Source organism: Vigna radiata, chromosome 5 (genome assembly GCF_000741045.1).
Source record: "Vigna radiata var. radiata cultivar VC1973A chromosome 5, Vradiata_ver6, whole genome shotgun sequence".
NCBI lineage: Eukaryota > Viridiplantae > Streptophyta > Magnoliopsida > Fabales > Fabaceae > Vigna > Vigna radiata.
The window spans coordinates 35,765,583-35,781,984 of NC_028355.1; the positions used below are offsets into that span (position 1 = coordinate 35,765,583).

General features: G+C 36.9%; 3 protein-coding genes across 3 annotated transcripts; 2 read left to right on the forward strand and 1 right to left on the reverse strand.

The window, feature by feature from the left end:
- Positions 1–552: 552 nt before the first annotated feature.
- Positions 553–6,310, forward strand: LOC106762768 (protein DJ-1 homolog B). Its single transcript, XM_014646826.2, has 7 exons — positions 553–896; positions 1,262–1,411; positions 1,497–1,682; positions 4,892–4,972; positions 5,134–5,334; positions 5,415–5,555; positions 5,930–6,310. The coding sequence occupies exons 1-7, from the start codon at positions 678–680 to the stop codon at positions 6,134–6,136; spliced, it is 1,185 nt and encodes a 394-aa protein (XP_014502312.2). The 5' UTR covers positions 553–677; the 3' UTR covers positions 6,137–6,310.
- An 891-nt stretch (positions 6,311–7,201) lies between these two features.
- LOC106760677 (ABC transporter G family member 10) lies at positions 7,202–9,633 on the reverse strand. Its single transcript, XM_014644086.2, has one exon. It carries the CDS (start codon positions 9,254–9,256, stop codon positions 7,421–7,423), a length of 1,836 nt encoding a protein of 611 aa, XP_014499572.1. The 5' UTR covers positions 9,257–9,633; the 3' UTR covers positions 7,202–7,420.
- Positions 9,634–13,954: 4,321 nt separating this feature from the next.
- LOC106762830 (multiple organellar RNA editing factor 8, chloroplastic/mitochondrial) lies at positions 13,955–16,177 on the forward strand. The gene is made up of 4 exons (XM_014646912.2): positions 13,955–14,406; positions 14,769–14,866; positions 14,955–15,020; positions 15,261–16,177. Exons 1-4 carry the CDS (start codon positions 14,024–14,026, stop codon positions 15,899–15,901), a joined length of 1,188 nt encoding a protein of 395 aa, XP_014502398.1. The 5' UTR covers positions 13,955–14,023; the 3' UTR covers positions 15,902–16,177.
- Positions 16,178–16,402: the final 225 nt, after the last annotated feature.

Consider the following 16,402-nt stretch of genomic DNA (forward strand, 5'->3'; position numbering starts at 1 on the left):
ATATATATATATATATATATATATATATATACATATATATATATATATATATATATATTAAACTCTGTTGGTAGAAGTAATGATATGATAGATTGCTTATGTAGCAATTATAAATGCATAAAATGGTTACTTTAACATATTTATTTCATTGATAAAAAGCATAAAAGCGAAGACATAACTCTTATTACTCTCATTAATTGAAGTCGTATTTTACTTTATTACTTCAACATTTACACATAATAGTTCATATGCTTACACGATTTCATCTCCACTTATCTCAAGTTATCTGTAATAATAATCATGACTTCTTCCCAGTAAAATTGTATGTAGCATATAGATACATACACTCACCCATAGACGTAATTTTTTTTTTTTTAAATTAAACCCAGATCCGTAATTTTAAAATCAAATTAACTGCTATTAAAATTGAAATAAAAAGTTGTACATACTACAGGAGATAAACCGGCACGTGAAGGAGACACGTAGACGAACACATTGACACAGCGAGGGACACCTCTGAAGAAGAAGAAAAAAAAAAAAACGCACAAATGGCATTGCGTCATATACCATTCTTCTCTCAGACACTTTCTCTCACCTTTACTACCAAACCCAAACTCAACAACAATAACAAAAACCGTTTCTCCTTCTTCACTCCCTCACTCTCTTCCACTGCTCTCATGGCCACTTCTCACAAGGTCTTGCTTCCAATCGCAGAGGGCACCGAGCCCATGGAGGCTGTCATAATCGCCGACGTCCTCCGCCGCGCAGGCGCCGACGTCACAGTCGCTTCCGCCTCCGCCAGCCTTTCCGTCCTGGCTCGCCACGATGTCAAGATCGTCGCAGACGCCCTCGTCTCGGACGTCGTCGGCACCTCGTTTGACCTCGTCGCACTCCCTGTACCTCTCTCCTTCGATGTGTTTTTCGAGAGATTGTGTTCAACGTTGATAATCGAATTTAAGACGTTTTACATTAATCGATTAGCTATTAGTTGTGCATTGAATTGTTATTTAACGTCATGGATTGATTGATTTAATTCAGATTAGTCTATCGTTGAGTTCATGAAGAGTTTCATGCATGTGTGTGTCGTCAATCACCAAGTATGATAATGATTTCTCGTTATTTGACTGTGTAAAAAAATTTACACTGACAAAGCATCACTATTAAACACTTTTTAGAAAGTACGAGGTAAACACTGACGTTTAAAATGTTAGGGACTAATATGCTGTTTACTAATTATTATTTTTGTGATTTGTGCGTGTAGGGAGGGATACCGGGTGTTGAAAATCTGAGGGACTGTAAGGTTTTGGAAGGGTTGGTGAAGAAGCATGTGGAGGAAGGACAGCTTTATGCTGCCGTGTGTGCTGCTCCTGCGGTAGTGCTTGGGCCTTGGGGTTTGCTGAATGGATTGAAGGTAAGGTTTGCTTTGCTGTACACTTTGTTATGTTGTGTTACTGGTGGTGATGGTTTTGGTGACTGTGTGTGTGGTGGTTGGACAGGCGACTTGTTTTCCTACATTGATGGAGAAATTGGCCTCTTACGCAGCCACTACTGTCGAGTCTAGGGTGCAGGTGGATGGGAAATTAGTGACCAGTCGAGCGCCGGGAACTACCATGGAGTTTGCTGTTGCGCTGGTTGAGCAGTTAATGGGAAAAGTCAAAGCAGAAGAAGTTGCTGGCCCTCTGGTGAGGATTTCATTCGTGCCGTGACAATTCTACTTGTTTTTTAAATGCAGAAAAATGTAGTATACACGAACCTGTTGCATTTCAGGTGACTGGTGGGTGGAATTAATCTAAACTATATAATTATATGTGGGTTATCAGATTAAGTTGAAATGATATTGATCATCACCAATGTAAAATTAAATGGTCCTGATTTGTTCGTCTCTCCTGTCATGTTATCACCTGATAGCTTGATACCCTTTTTATATCGACAAGGTTGGTGTCTACTTATAACTGATAATATGCTTAATCTGTCAGTATCCGGGGGAATAATCTGGGAATTAATATGGTTGGAAAATCCTCTCTGACATGTTTTGTGATATTCGGAAAAAAAATAGATACGTGTTTGGTATGTGAAGATAATAATTCGAGGAAAAGAGTTCCATATATGAACATATTTGAGGCTTGGTCTACCTGTCAAAGATGAATTTGCTGCTGAAACCAGGCAGAGAAAAATATACTCAAAACAAAAGCTGTTGTGATTTGTGATTAAGGTCTTATTTGGATAAGTTCCTCCATAAATATTAATAGAAGTAAAGAATTAGATGGTGAAATGAATTGAGGTTCTCCCAAGAGCTAAACCAACTCATGCACTTCACTTTGGAAAAATTAAAATGAGTGCTTGTTTAAAAGTTAAGTGCTTTAGTTTATCCAAACAAGGTCTAATATTGTAAATTTTCCGAGCTGTTGATATTAATTGCAAAAGATGGATAGCCGTGGAATTGGAGTGTTCATAATTGGATGAAGCTAGATGTGCTTTGCTATGTGTTACCATTGTCAACATGTAGACAAATATATTTTTAACTCTTTGGCAAGTTTACCAAGTTGTACAAGTACTAATGGTAAGACCGAGTATTCTTTTCTCAAAAGACTCGTTTAATACTAAGCAATCATACAATTAATAACTTGTCTAGACTAAGGAATATTTCTATAAATTTGGTAGTATGTGTAAGAAAGTAAATTTATGCATAAGTAAAGACTTTGGAAAAAGTTAAGAACGCTTAGAAGATGGAAAGATGGAAAAGATTAGAAATGATATGGATTGGTAATGTTAGGGTTAGATTTCATTGACTTCACTCATACATTTGATCACTCTCATGCATTTAATCACTCAACTCTTTTCCATTATAATGTCAAAGTCAACCGTTAAGTTTACTCAAGTCAGGGGGTACAATGGACCCAGGGAAGGTGTTGGCTGGTCAAGATTGGCCTGTTCCACGATCTATTAAGGCTGTAAGGGGTTTCTGAGGCCCTATGGAGAATTATAGATGTTTCATTAAAGATTATGGGAAGATTGCAAGGCCTTTGACAGATTTATTAGATAAAGGGCAGCTTGTATGGTCTGCTCAATGTACCAAAGCTATGAATATCTTGCAAACAACATTAACTACAACACCAGTACTTGTTTTACCAGATTTCTCTCAAACATTTCATGTTGAATGTGATGCTGTAGGTAGGGGTATTGGGGTTGTTTTGTCTCAAAATCGTCGGCCTATTGCTTATTTTAGCAAGGCTATAAGTGATTCTTGTTTCTCCAAGTTTATTTATGAGAAGGAACTAATGGCCTTGGTGCTAGCAATTCAACATTGGAGACCTTATTTACTTGGGCAGCGATTTGTGTTTCCTGTGGCTTTTCGCCTCCGGCTGCCATTGACGACCCGAATTCATCCTGTCTTCCATGTCTCTCAACTTAAAGATGCCATAGGTACCCATCAACTTGAACGGGACCTTCCAGCAGAGCTCTTTTCAAGGTCTTGGTTTCTAGGGTGCAACAACTCCGTGGGATATCATCCTTCATCTTCTTATTCAATGGAATTCGGGAGGACCTGAAGGCGCTATGTGGGAAGATGAAGGGACCATTCGTGATCAATTCCTAGACTTTCACCTTGAGGACAAGGTTGTTCGGAATCTGGAGAGTATTGATAAGACCTTTAAGGTGTATGTTAAGAAGAAGGTTCAAAATCAGAAGTTTCATGACATTTAACGGTGGTTGGGCAGTTTAGGGGTGGTTAGAGGTAGCTATTAAGTTTAGTAAGGGTTATCTTTTAAGGAGGAAATGGTTCCTCCTAGTGGGTGTGTTGTATTTTCTTAAGTTTGGACAGGGTTTATCTTGTATGAAGGGATTTATTTCCCTTGGATGCTGTTGAATGTTCCCTTAATTACGTTTTCCATTAATGTTAATGTGAACTTACGTTGAATGGTTAGTTTTGAGTGTTTAATCCTAATATATGATCTATAGATTGGTTTCTTACTCTTAAGAAACCTAACAGACAACCAGGAGTGGGTTAAATTAAACTAGACGGTGTGTCAGGAAGACACCAGAAGCGTCTAGGAATACCAGGAGTGGTGAAGAATACTGTACAACTAGGAGTGGGTAAAACTCAACTAGTCAGAGTAACATTGATTACTCAGTTTGACTAGGGATACCAAGTGTGTTTAGAATCTCAAATGTACTTTATTGAATATTTAATGTAACCCTCTAAATAGAGATGAACTGGACGTAACTCTATCGAGTGAACTAGTATAAAAATCTTTTGTGTTAAAGTTTATTTAGTAAACGACTAACTCTCTATGGAAATAGTTTCCAAACACACAAGTCAACATGTCTTCAACGAGCATTAATTTTTATCTACAAATATCTTGGAAAATAAGTTTGAAGTTGGTGCTATAAACAATATCAACAAAATAACGTTTATAGATGAAACACATCTAGCTTACAAGTTCATCGTACATCACGATTAGTCTTATAGTCGCAAAAAGGAGTTATGAAAACACTATTCAACCTCCTTTCCAGTGTTATCCAGCAACCTCATGTATATGTATATACATATGTGTATATGTATATACATATTGTATGTGTATATATGTTTGTGCGACATTATTGAAGTCTGACAGTAAAGACTTTGTAGGAGAGCTCACCCTCTTGGACCCTCGTCCTTCCTTCCCTGGGGTGGAACCAAGTAAGGAAAAAAAAAAACAAATTCTATCACATATAAGTACGCTTATTGGTAATGTATGAGCGAACTGTTGCACATGGGTGCATTGGGTCTTCTACTACTGAATGTTTGAGATGCAATAGAAGTGCTATTTTTTAATGCTTTATTATATCAGATCCTTGCTATGATGTAAATTATTTTCCCTCTCATCAGGTTTGTGTGTAATTGAATGTTCAGGTCATGCGTTCCAATCATGACGACGAACATACTTTCAAGGAGTTTAACCCAGTGCAGTGGACATTTGACAATCCACCCAGGGTGAGGTGTTGACATTTTTGCTGTAGAATTTCTGTGTATTGACAAGAATATCTCTGAACGGAAGCTGATCTATCATTATTTTGAATTTCTTTGGAAGGTGTTTGTATGCACCCTTCAAATATAAATTTTATCATTGGTATTTGCACTCATCTTCTTTTCAGATTCTTGTACCAATTGCTAATGGTTCTGAGGAAATGGAAGCTGTGATCATCATTGATATTTTGCGAAGAGCAAAGGCAAATGTTGTGGTTGCTTCTGTTGAGGATTATCTAGAGATTGTGGCATCACGCAATGTTAAACTGGTGGCAGACATGCTCCTTGACGAAGCAGCCAAACTTTCATATGACCTTATTGTCTTACCTGTAAGATGTCTTCTTATTTTTGTCCAAGTATTGAATTAGTACATAACATTTAGTTTACGTATATATTCAATTTTTAACAGGGTGGACTTGGTGGTGCCCAAGCATTTGGGAACTCAGAAACCTTGGTGAAATTGCTGGAAAAACAAAGAGAATCAAACAAATACTATGGAGCAATTTGTGCATCGCCCGCCTTAGTCTTGGAGCGCCATGGTTTGCTCAAGGTATCTGTTTTCTGGGTCAATCCATGATCCTAAGCATGATTTAGTAAAATGACAATATACGTGCAATTCTCTTAGTTGCATGTAACTTGATATAAGTACTTTTGGTTTGGTTTTCTGTAATCAATTTGGTCATTTGGCCTGCAACAATCAGCAAGGTTTAGAAAAACATGCCTGACAAACTGCACATGATGTTGAAGTTCATTTAGACACTTTCTGTTGCTAATTCCCCTGTAGAGTCCTCATTCTAATTATTTTGTGGTTATAAAATGCTTGCTTGCCCTAAATATTTCCTTGAACTTTATTTCAAATGTATGCTTTTCCGATTGCCCCACGGTGTTAATTCGAGACATGGTTCTTTATTTTCTTCAATACAGGGTAAAAAGGCCACTGCCTATCCTGCAATGTGCGACAGGTTATCTGATCAGAGTGAAGTAGAAAACAGAGTGGTAGTTGATGGGAATCTCATTACCAGTAGAGGCCCAGGAACCTCCATTGAGTTTGCATTAGCTATTGTGGAGAAGCTGTTTGGACGCCAGTTATCTTTAGAACTTGCAAAGGCACTAGTGTTCGCGCGCCCTTAAGATTTTTGAATACGAACATTATTATATATTTGTGTATGAATAATTGAGTACTTGTCCTCGGCTTGTTCCCTGAGTTGTAAAAAAACGCGAAGAAAGTGTTTGTTGGTAACCTTGATTTGTCTTTGGTAGTTGCTTTTCATATGTTGTGGAATCTAAATTACTTAAAAGAAAAAATATATTTTCACTCACAACCCTTAGATAACAATATTATGATAATATTAATATATATATGTCACATTAGACTTGTCAAGATAGGATAGGTAATATATCACTATTCTTGCTTAAATGGAAGGGGAGAGTTCCACTGGATCTATGTCGTGGTTATAATGCTGGTTTAGACAGGGAGATGTTGATTTTCTTTATTGCTTTTGGTTGAATCTATACATTTTACCTTATAAATTAAAATATACAACTTATGGATAGGCTCAGAGTTATATTGCATTTCCTTTTTTGTTATTTACTTGGCAATTCCAAAAATACTGTCAAGACACCTGGCATTCTATCTGTTTCTAAAGATTTATACTAGAGTTTGAGAACAAAATGTTTTCAAATTTTCTGAACAAATATTTGAAATCAGGAAACAATTTGAAAGTAGGCGATTTTGTTGTAAAAATAGTAATAAAATGAAAACATGAAATAAAAATGCGCAGGAATAACACACCCGAGGGAAAAAAATTGCCCATTCTCTTCATGGATGTTCACCTCTGAGAATCTTGAAAAGAATAGTTGTCCTTTTGGTAACACTGGAGTTTTGAGGTAGCAAAGGTGAGTTTGTGACTTGTATTTGTGTCACCACATGTCCACCTGCCCATAATCTGAACTGACATTGAATATTCAATCCGTCCATGATGTTAGAAATTCAATACATGTGCCCTGTTATGTTCTGTTTATAGTGGTCTGCAACTTCATTTTTGGAATGCATTGGTTACTTTCTGGTTGTTGGTAAGTGTACTCATTTCTGCAGTGAAGAAAAGAAACTGAATGATCATTTTTAGTTTCTATCGTTCTCTTTCTTTATTTAATAGTTAAAGTATACACCATTTGGCTTCGAATAGAAAGCACTGTAAGTATTGCGTGCAAATAGTTGCATTACATATGAGGAATTCATAGCAGTTTTGAAAATTCAGAAGAATAAGAAAAAATATTGATAGCCTTTTTTTATTGGTACAAATAGTGATAGAGTTTTGCTGCATGTAAATATGAGCTATGCACTACCATTGGTTAAAAAACAATAAAATCCATGGGAGGACTGTAACAAGTACCTAATACTATTGTAAATCTGATCTATTTTCTTGTCCTGTAGCATCTGAACCAAAGAATAAAAAAGTTAAGCACTCTGTATCCCACTATGAAACTCAACATTACAGGCAAATTGCTCCATTTTTGTGAATCTTTCAGACCCTGTTGTCTTAAGAATTCAACTCCATGTAGTATGCATTTCCCATTGCTAATTTCTAAGCACCTCGTCTTCCCTCTCTCCCCACCATACTCATTAATCATAAGGCACTCAAATGGATACTTGAATAGGCTCAAATAGTGCATAAAAATCCAATAACTTGGTATTTTTTCCTCAGATATGAAATAACCTGAGAATAAAAAGAAAGACCCCATTAGACCTGCAATCACTGAGGTTCCCAGGATGAAATTTGGCACCAGAGCGCTGAAACAAGCCACAAGAGAATTGGACATGAGTAGAACCAACCAAACCACTAAGGAGAAGTAAAGGAAACCATCGATATCTTTCCTTAATCCTACAAGCCAATAAACTGGAGTAGAGAACAGAAGACCAACCAATAGAAGGAAGGGAAGGAACACAAGGGCATTAGCTAAAACATAGGAACAAACTCTATAAGCTCCTCCAGAGGTTTCTCTCATAAAAGTTCTTCTCTCATCCAAGAAAATAGGCAAGCCTTCTGTTGTAGATGATAACAAAAAGGTAAGGCTGAAAGCAAAGAAGCCACTCCTTGTTTGCAATGCTACATGACTTTGTTGATTGCCAACATTGAAAAAAATGCTCCCCAGAACAAAACCAGCTACTATGGCCTGTATGATTCTGGTGACAAACAATTGCCTGGTTCTGAATATGTTGCAGCAAAATCTTTGTCCTAGGATTGCAATCTCCTCCGTAGGAGAATTTGAATATGAAATTGCCTTTACTTTGACAACCTTAGAATGCTGCATTCTAATTTTATGATCTTGGTTGTCTTTGAGCAGAAACTGGTTGTCCCCAGATTCTGAAGTATGTATAACCAAGCTTTCCATGACATCAAGAGCAAACTCAAGGACATTGACATGGTCAGGAATGTGGTGTCCAGCTAACTTGAGTCTAGCTTCAAGAAGATTCAATGATCCATTATGCATCACAAATCCATCGGCCAGCAAAATGAGGCCATCAAACAGCTCTAAGATTCGGAAACCAGGTTGGTGGATCGTTAAGATAATTGTCTTACCTTGATTAAACGCCACAAGTCTAAGCAATGCGACTACATTAAGAGCTGATGCTGAATCCAACCCTGAAGTCGGTTCATCAATCAAAATAACAGCAGGATCATGAACCAAGTCCACACCAATAGAAACTCTACGCCTTTCTCCTCCGGATATACCGTGGTCTGTTCCACCTCCAATTCTTGAATCTGCAATATGGTCCAACCCAAGCTCCTTCATCAACTCTTCAACTCTGACGGCAGCAACTTTTCTTCCCCCAGGAAGCCTCAGCATGGCACTGTACATTAGTGTCTCTCTAACAGTCAGTGAAGGGAATAAAGCATCATCTTGTGTCACATACCCTGATGTTCTTCTAAACCAGTTCACATCCATAGGTCTATGATTGACAAGCACATGACCAGAAACTTTATTACATGGGGGTATTCTCCCTGCAAGAATCTCAAGCAGTGTGGTTTTTCCAGCTCCACTAGGACCAGCAATAGCAGTCAGCTCCCCTGGCCTTGCCTCACAATTCACATCCTTCAAAATGAACTTGGCACCTCTCCCTGGACTGGAACCAAAACAAAGACTTCTATACTCATCAAGTTGGCTGCACAACTTGTATGACAAGTTCCTGGTTTCTATTCTGTATGGAGTTTTTCTGGTGCATGAGATTGGTCTGAACGGTGACCCCATTGTGCGTTTGTATGCATGCAAAGTGATAGAAGAAATGCATGTATTGGCTATGTTATGTGAAGAAGAGGTGATCAGAGAGCAAGATAGGGAGATGAACTAACACACCAAACTGTGTGCCAGTTATAGGTTTTGTAATGCAAATGGGGTTTGACTCTTTGCACAAGGGGCTTGACTTGGTGTTCTCTTGTACTTCAATTGGTGTGTGGGATTTGGAAATAGTTTGGTTGAGTTACAGTGCTTCAAGAAAGCCAAAGAAAGATAGAAAGTAAACATAGAAAGTTTTTTTCTGGTGAACTGAACATTGACTGTTCTCTGTGTGTGTTTGGTTGCCCCACCATCTTCCCCCACATGCTGATGCAAGCAACTCAGAGTTTAGTTGGTAGAAGATCAAAATTATCAAATTCAGCTTTACAGGTTAACTGCAATCTTCACATGATTCACCATTTTCTGTTTAAGTCTTCATAATTCTGCTATTTCAAGAATGGTAAACTTCACTTTTTAAGAGAAAAAAAAAAGGAAAAAATATATTTTTACACCAATTTTTGGACACTGTTTTTACATTGCACACGTGTAAAAATGTGATTGGACGATTTCAAATTAAAAAAAAACTTTGGTTTTTCTCTTCCAAATATACCCTTATTTCAGTTTTTTTAATTTGAAATCATCCAATCACATTTTGACACGTGTGCAATGTCAAAAATTGGTGTTAAAATATCATTTTCCAAAAAAAAATTGTATATTTTATGTTCTAAACTTTATTTTTATCTCAATTAATACTTAAACTTTATCCTTATGCATGTTAATTTATCTGCCTCGAAAAAATGTACTCCCTTTAAAACTTCAGCACCTGATTAATCAACTTAATTAAATGCCTCTTTATCGTGCACGTAATGTAAGAAACTGCTTTCTTTAACCCTAACCCTAAATTTTAAATTGAGTTGGTTTGAACAAAGTATAGTTTAGATCGCTTCAAACATAAAAAAATACTCCATGAGAAATAAATGTCCACTTTACATTAAAAAATTGGGAATTAGAAAAAGATAAATAAAAAAATAAAAAGCCCATAACAGTGAATATTAAAATTATCCTTGATATAAATTAAATTTGTCTATTTTTTTTTCATTTTACCTCTCAGATGATATCAAATAATTATTCTGTTTCCATAATATTTCTTTATGGTATGATAATATGAGTTGTAAGGGGAGATTTTTAGAAAGAAAAGAATTGAGAGTAACTTTTATATTTTTAAATTTATGAGAGTTTTGTGTTATTTTTGCAACATCCCAATAAATATATAACATAAGTTACACTTCATTCTTAGGAGTTAACATGAATAATAAGTGAGAACAATGAAGAATAAACTGAGAGGTGAAAGAGATAGGAACAATATCATTAAAATTAAAACCGTACAACAGTTAGATTATATACAATATTTACAAATTAGACCGAACGGTCTTAGATAGAGTTCATTGACCTAACAGCCAATCATCAAAAGGTTCCCTATACAGAATGATTTACAAAACACAAGGCAATTAAACAACTAAACTAAGGACCGGACGGTCCTGCATAACGTTCAGGCACGGCCTCCACGGTTTGCTCAGCCTGCCTAGCATCCTCCAGAGTGTCTTCCAGGGTAGCTTCCAAGATATCCTCTGCTCACATCCAAAAGGATGATCATGGCCATGAAGAGAACAACCGAACGGACGGATACCGAACGACAACATAGACAAAGACACAACAGATAAGGGTAAGCTTATGTAAATTTAGTTTATCATTTCATCATACAAGTAAACATACGATACAATTCAACCAATCATGCAAGCATACCATTCCTATACATACATGCTACAGACCTCAAATCATGACCGACCACTATGACACTGTCCGGACGGTATGAACATGTAGCTCGGTCGTCCCTAGCACCCGGTGTGGTGTAGTAACTGCCTTTCCTTATCAACTGTCACCCGAGGTTAGTCCTCAAACGGTTATCTATTCATATAACCGCGGACCTCCTGCCATTCCCACACATGAGTGACCTTTCTCTACCTGAGAAAGCGTCCTCACGGAATATCAGGATCAGGACGACACCTGAGTCATTCCCACGTTCATACTTTACCAATCATCACCAATTCATGAGACATTCCTCCAGTGGAATTCCNTTACTTAGCCAAATTCAATCAAGGTTCGTTATTACTTCCAAGCTGTTAGGGTGTTGAGAAAAGTACCAAATATCCAAGACTGAATTCTAAATAATAGTGACCGAACGGTTTAATCGAAATGGGAAACTGAGTATCAAGAATTCAATTAAGTGGTCGGACGGTCATATCAAAGGTGAGACTGAATAACAGAAGAATGTTAAATGGTTGATAGGATGGTTTGGCAAAGAATGAGACCATAACTCAAGGGTTGACTATAAGTGATAGTCATCCGAACGGTTTGGCAAGAGTATCATAAAATAGGCACTAATAATGGTCGAAGGTTGGTCTATGACCAAACACTTGTCAGACCGGACGAATTGAGAAAGAAGAAACTCTTTAAAGGAGTAAAAGGACTTTAGTCAAGTAAACTGGACGTCTCAATAATTAAAGGTTCACTAGACCGTTCAGTCATTAAGTGACCGGACGGTGTCAAAGGAAGAATATTAGATTTGCAAGTTTTATAATTTGAGTGTCAGCCTAAGGCTGAACACTGGGAAGGCCGAACGCTTGGTTTATGACCAACGTTCCTAAATAACTATTGATAAAACAATTAGAGAAAACCAACTAAGTTTAGTAATTACACTAGGCCAAATAGTCCAAACAGACCGAACAGAAAAGGAAGAACCGAACGGTCCTAATGACCTTCGATCTCAGATTCATATTTTCTCTAAGTTTCATACATTTTTACCAAGTGCATACTTTAAAATCATACAATTCATACAACAACATTTTACATATTATCAACCATTAAATCATACCTCATACAACAAAGTTTCGTACATTCAAATCATACAAAGAAATTATAATTTAACTTTATAAGCTTCCCTTACCTCTAATTCCAGCTAAGACTTTAAAAGTAGGTTGGTAGGAACTATTTCTTCTAAGTTTCCCAAGGTTAGATGTAACCCAAAACCGGACGGTTCAAGTGAAAGAGGAGACCACCAGAAGTCTTCAGGTGTGATCTGAATGGTGATCGGAACAGTAGATAGGTTAGAATTTTAGAGAGAAGGTTGGGAGGTTTAGAGAGAAGGAGGAGAATTTGAGATTTCAGAAAGTTGAGTTTGAGGAAGAAGAAGAAGATTGCATGCAAAAGTGGCGTCAGGTTTCATTCTTACCTTAAATACTGCCTCCATTTCGAACGGTCGGCCAAATCCCAGCGTGACACCTGACTTCCACTTTTTGGGGTTCACTACTCTGCTACTGCTACACGGATCACGAAGGAAGGGAATTAAAAGTTTGACAAAGTTTGTCTCCCACTCACCAGGGAAGAACCGGACGGTCGACAAGTGTAAATAAACGAGGTGTGACAATTTTCAAAAGCAAAATAATGAGAAAACAACTCCTAATACATCATTTTATATCTTATATTATTAATATCATTATAATGAATTCAAAATTATTTATGTAAAATGAAAATCTTCCTCAGTTCTTTTTTACATCTTAACATACTTTCAAGTATTTACTTTAAATTTCCTTTACTTTGACTTAAAAACATTATATGACCATGCAAAAAATAATATTTTCTTAAAAATAATTAAATAGTACTTTTTTTAAAAAAAATGGATAAATTAGAGAATTATAAAATACGAAAAAATAATTTCCTTAAAAAAATCAAATAGTTTTTTTTTAAAAAAAAGGATAAATTAGAGAATTATAAAATAAGTAAACAACTATTCAAGACATGAGAAATCAAAGGAGATCAATTATCACCATTTATAGGTTAAACATATAATATAGCTTTTTAAATTATCAATTTAACCTCTTTAAGTATTTTTTTTTATCAAATTACTTTTATAGATAAATATTGTGAAATTGATATATGGAGTTATGAATGAATTACTTCAAACACTTTTAAATTTGATTTATGCATATGCCATATATTCTTAATTTGATCCTTCTACAGGTAATGTATTTTTACTTTTGTTCATATATGCATTATCAATTATTACATGAATTAATAATGTTTTATTTTTATAAGCAAAATTTAAAGTATTTATGTATACATGGACCACTTAAAAAAACACTGTACATATAGAGATTAAATTATGAACAAACAATAGCATGAAATTAAAAATGCATATATGATAATATTAATTCCTGTAAGAGCCAATCCAATATTTTTTTTACATATATAATTTAAATTGAAAGTCTACATTAATTATAAAAACTAAATTATGTGTTTGACTAATTCAATTAACATACTAACTACATTTTTAAAGTAAAAAATAACATGATGAGTTTTTTTTTTTTCTTTTAAATATCCTACTTTTTTTCACACAATTATAAATTACTTAGATAAGTGTATATTTACTATGAAGTATATATCAAATAAATTAGCAAATTTCATAATCATTAACTTCATGGAATGTTCATGGGTGAAGTGTAAGATATTAACTAATAAAAATGAAGAAAATAAATAAATAAATAAATATAAAGACAAGATATTTTACAGTGTTTGGTTGTGCAACACATTCTAGAACCATCTCTCTATAAGACTGGAACAAACACAGAAAACCCTAAACCCTTTCATATCACTGTCTTCTTCTCAAACCCATCGAACTTTTCAACCATGGCTACTCAGATCCTCTCTCGTGTCTTCCCCAAAACCCTAACCCTAGCCCCCTTTCTCTCTCGCTCCTTCACCTCCCCTCCACCCTCTTCTCTCTCTGCCATCTCCTTCCTCCGTCGCATCTCCGTCGCTGCCAATCCCTCTCTCTGCCGCCTCCTCCTCCCCACCACGCCGTCCTTGCGCGCCCTCTCCACCCGCGCCACTACCTCCTCCCTCAACGACCCCAACCCTAACTGGTCCAATCGTCCCCCGAAAGAAACCATATTGCTCGATGGCTGCGACTTCGAACACTGGCTCGTCGTCATGGAGAAGCCTGAAGGTGATCCCACTCGCGACGAAATCATCGATAGCTACATCAAAACCTTGGCCAAGGTTGTCGGAAGGTAACGACAACAGCGTTAATCGCTGGTGTTCTTAATTTTATCCATGTTTTATGGATATTTCATGTGTTTCATTACTCGGTGTAGTTTTTTGTATTATGTTGGATTGTCCTAATATAATAGGAACAGAAAAAGGCACCTCTTTGATTTGTGGGTATGGTAAATAACTTGATTAAGTTTTTATTTATTTATTTTTATAATTAACAGAATGAGCTTTGTTTTTATGATAAGATGAATATTTTTTTACATAAAAAATGGAAAGATGAACATAAATGAGCTATGTAGAAGTTGTCAAGGTTGAAGATGTGCATTTCGTACTTGGTTTTGGGCTGATTATTTCGAGTGTTTGATTTTGGTTTTTATAGTGAAGAGGAAGCTAGGATGAAGATATATTCAGTTTCCACTAGGCATTACTTTGCGTTTGGGGCTCTTGTATCGGAAGAGCTTTCTTACAAGATTAAAGGTATCCGTGTTTTTGAACCTTCAGGATTTTGTTCGTATTTTTATGCTGATGAGGATTTCTTATGCATGGTTTGTTTTTGGTATTGCAGAATTGGAAGGTGTCCGGTGGGTGCTTCCTGATTCGTATTTGAATGTTAGGGAAAAGGATTATGGAGGTAAGTTCTGTTGTTCTGTTGTCTGCCTTTGTATGGTTGTTGTGACCGCGCCTTTAGTTACATAAATGTTTTTGGATAACATGAGCATAGTGTGGCATGTTATGATTGTTACAATGTTTCATAGTGGGTTAGGATGTTACTATTGATAGGATGTTTCATGGTGGGTTAGGACGTGAATTCTGCCTTGGAGCAACAAATGGCATAACTATGTGCCCTAAATCTTTTTCTTTCCCTGATCAGGTGAGCCCTTTATTAATGGGCAAGCAGTTCCTTATGATCCCAAATATCATGAAGAGTGGGTTAGAAACAATGCCAGGGCAAATGAGAGAAACAGGCGCAATGATAGGCCCCGCAATGCTGATAGGTCAAGGAACTTTGAGAGGAGGAGGGAGAATGTTGTGAACAGAGACATGCAGGGTAGGCCTCCTATGCCAAATAGTGGTGCTCCACCAAGCAATGCAGGTGGATATGCACCTCCCGGCAACCAGGGGGGATATGCACCTCCCAGCAACCAAGGTGGATATGCTCCTCCCAGCAACCAGGGAGGATATGCTCCTCCCAGCAACCAAGGTGGATATGCTCCTCCCAGCAACCAAGGTGGATATGCTCCTCCCAGCAACCAAGGTGGATATCCTCCTAACAGTGCCGGTGGATACGCCCCACCAAATGCAGGTGGATATGCTCCACCCAATGCTGGAGGTGGTTACCCTCCTCCTCCTCCTCCTAACATGGGTGGTGGCTATGGTCCTGGAGGGGTACCCCCCAACCAGAACACAGGAGGTTTTCAACCGAATGCAGGATGGTCAAACAATGCTCCCAGTAGAGACGTGCCAAGCAGAGATATGGGAGGAGCACCTGGTGGAAACCCATACACAGCGTGAGATCACTGCCGATTTTTCTAGCCTATGTAGATAATGAAGAATTGTGCCAAGACAACATAGAGTTTATGTCATATTTCTCAACGAATTAAAATTTATTTTTCTTAATTGTTACTCCTATTTCCTAATGAACCTGCATGTTGGGTATCTGAAGTTCACAATTTTTGATGGCTAGATTCGATCTATGGGCTTATGACTGTCTAACTTATTGTATGTTGCTTTACAAACCTATGTAACGGTTGGCAGTAATATATCTTTAGCGTCTTAGTTTCTTGAGAAGCTTGACTCTTTAGAAGCACTATTAAGAATATTTAAGTTGAGTAAAACTTTAAGATGATATGATGATTGGTCTGCAAGGAGGTTATTCAACAATACCCAAATAAGAAGGCTGAGAATAGGCATTTCAACGCACTACGGGAGAAGCACTCCCAAGTATTCGGAGGAATTGTCTGACTTTATGTAAAGGAATATATTTTTTTTATTTTTTGTAATTGGTTTTAATAA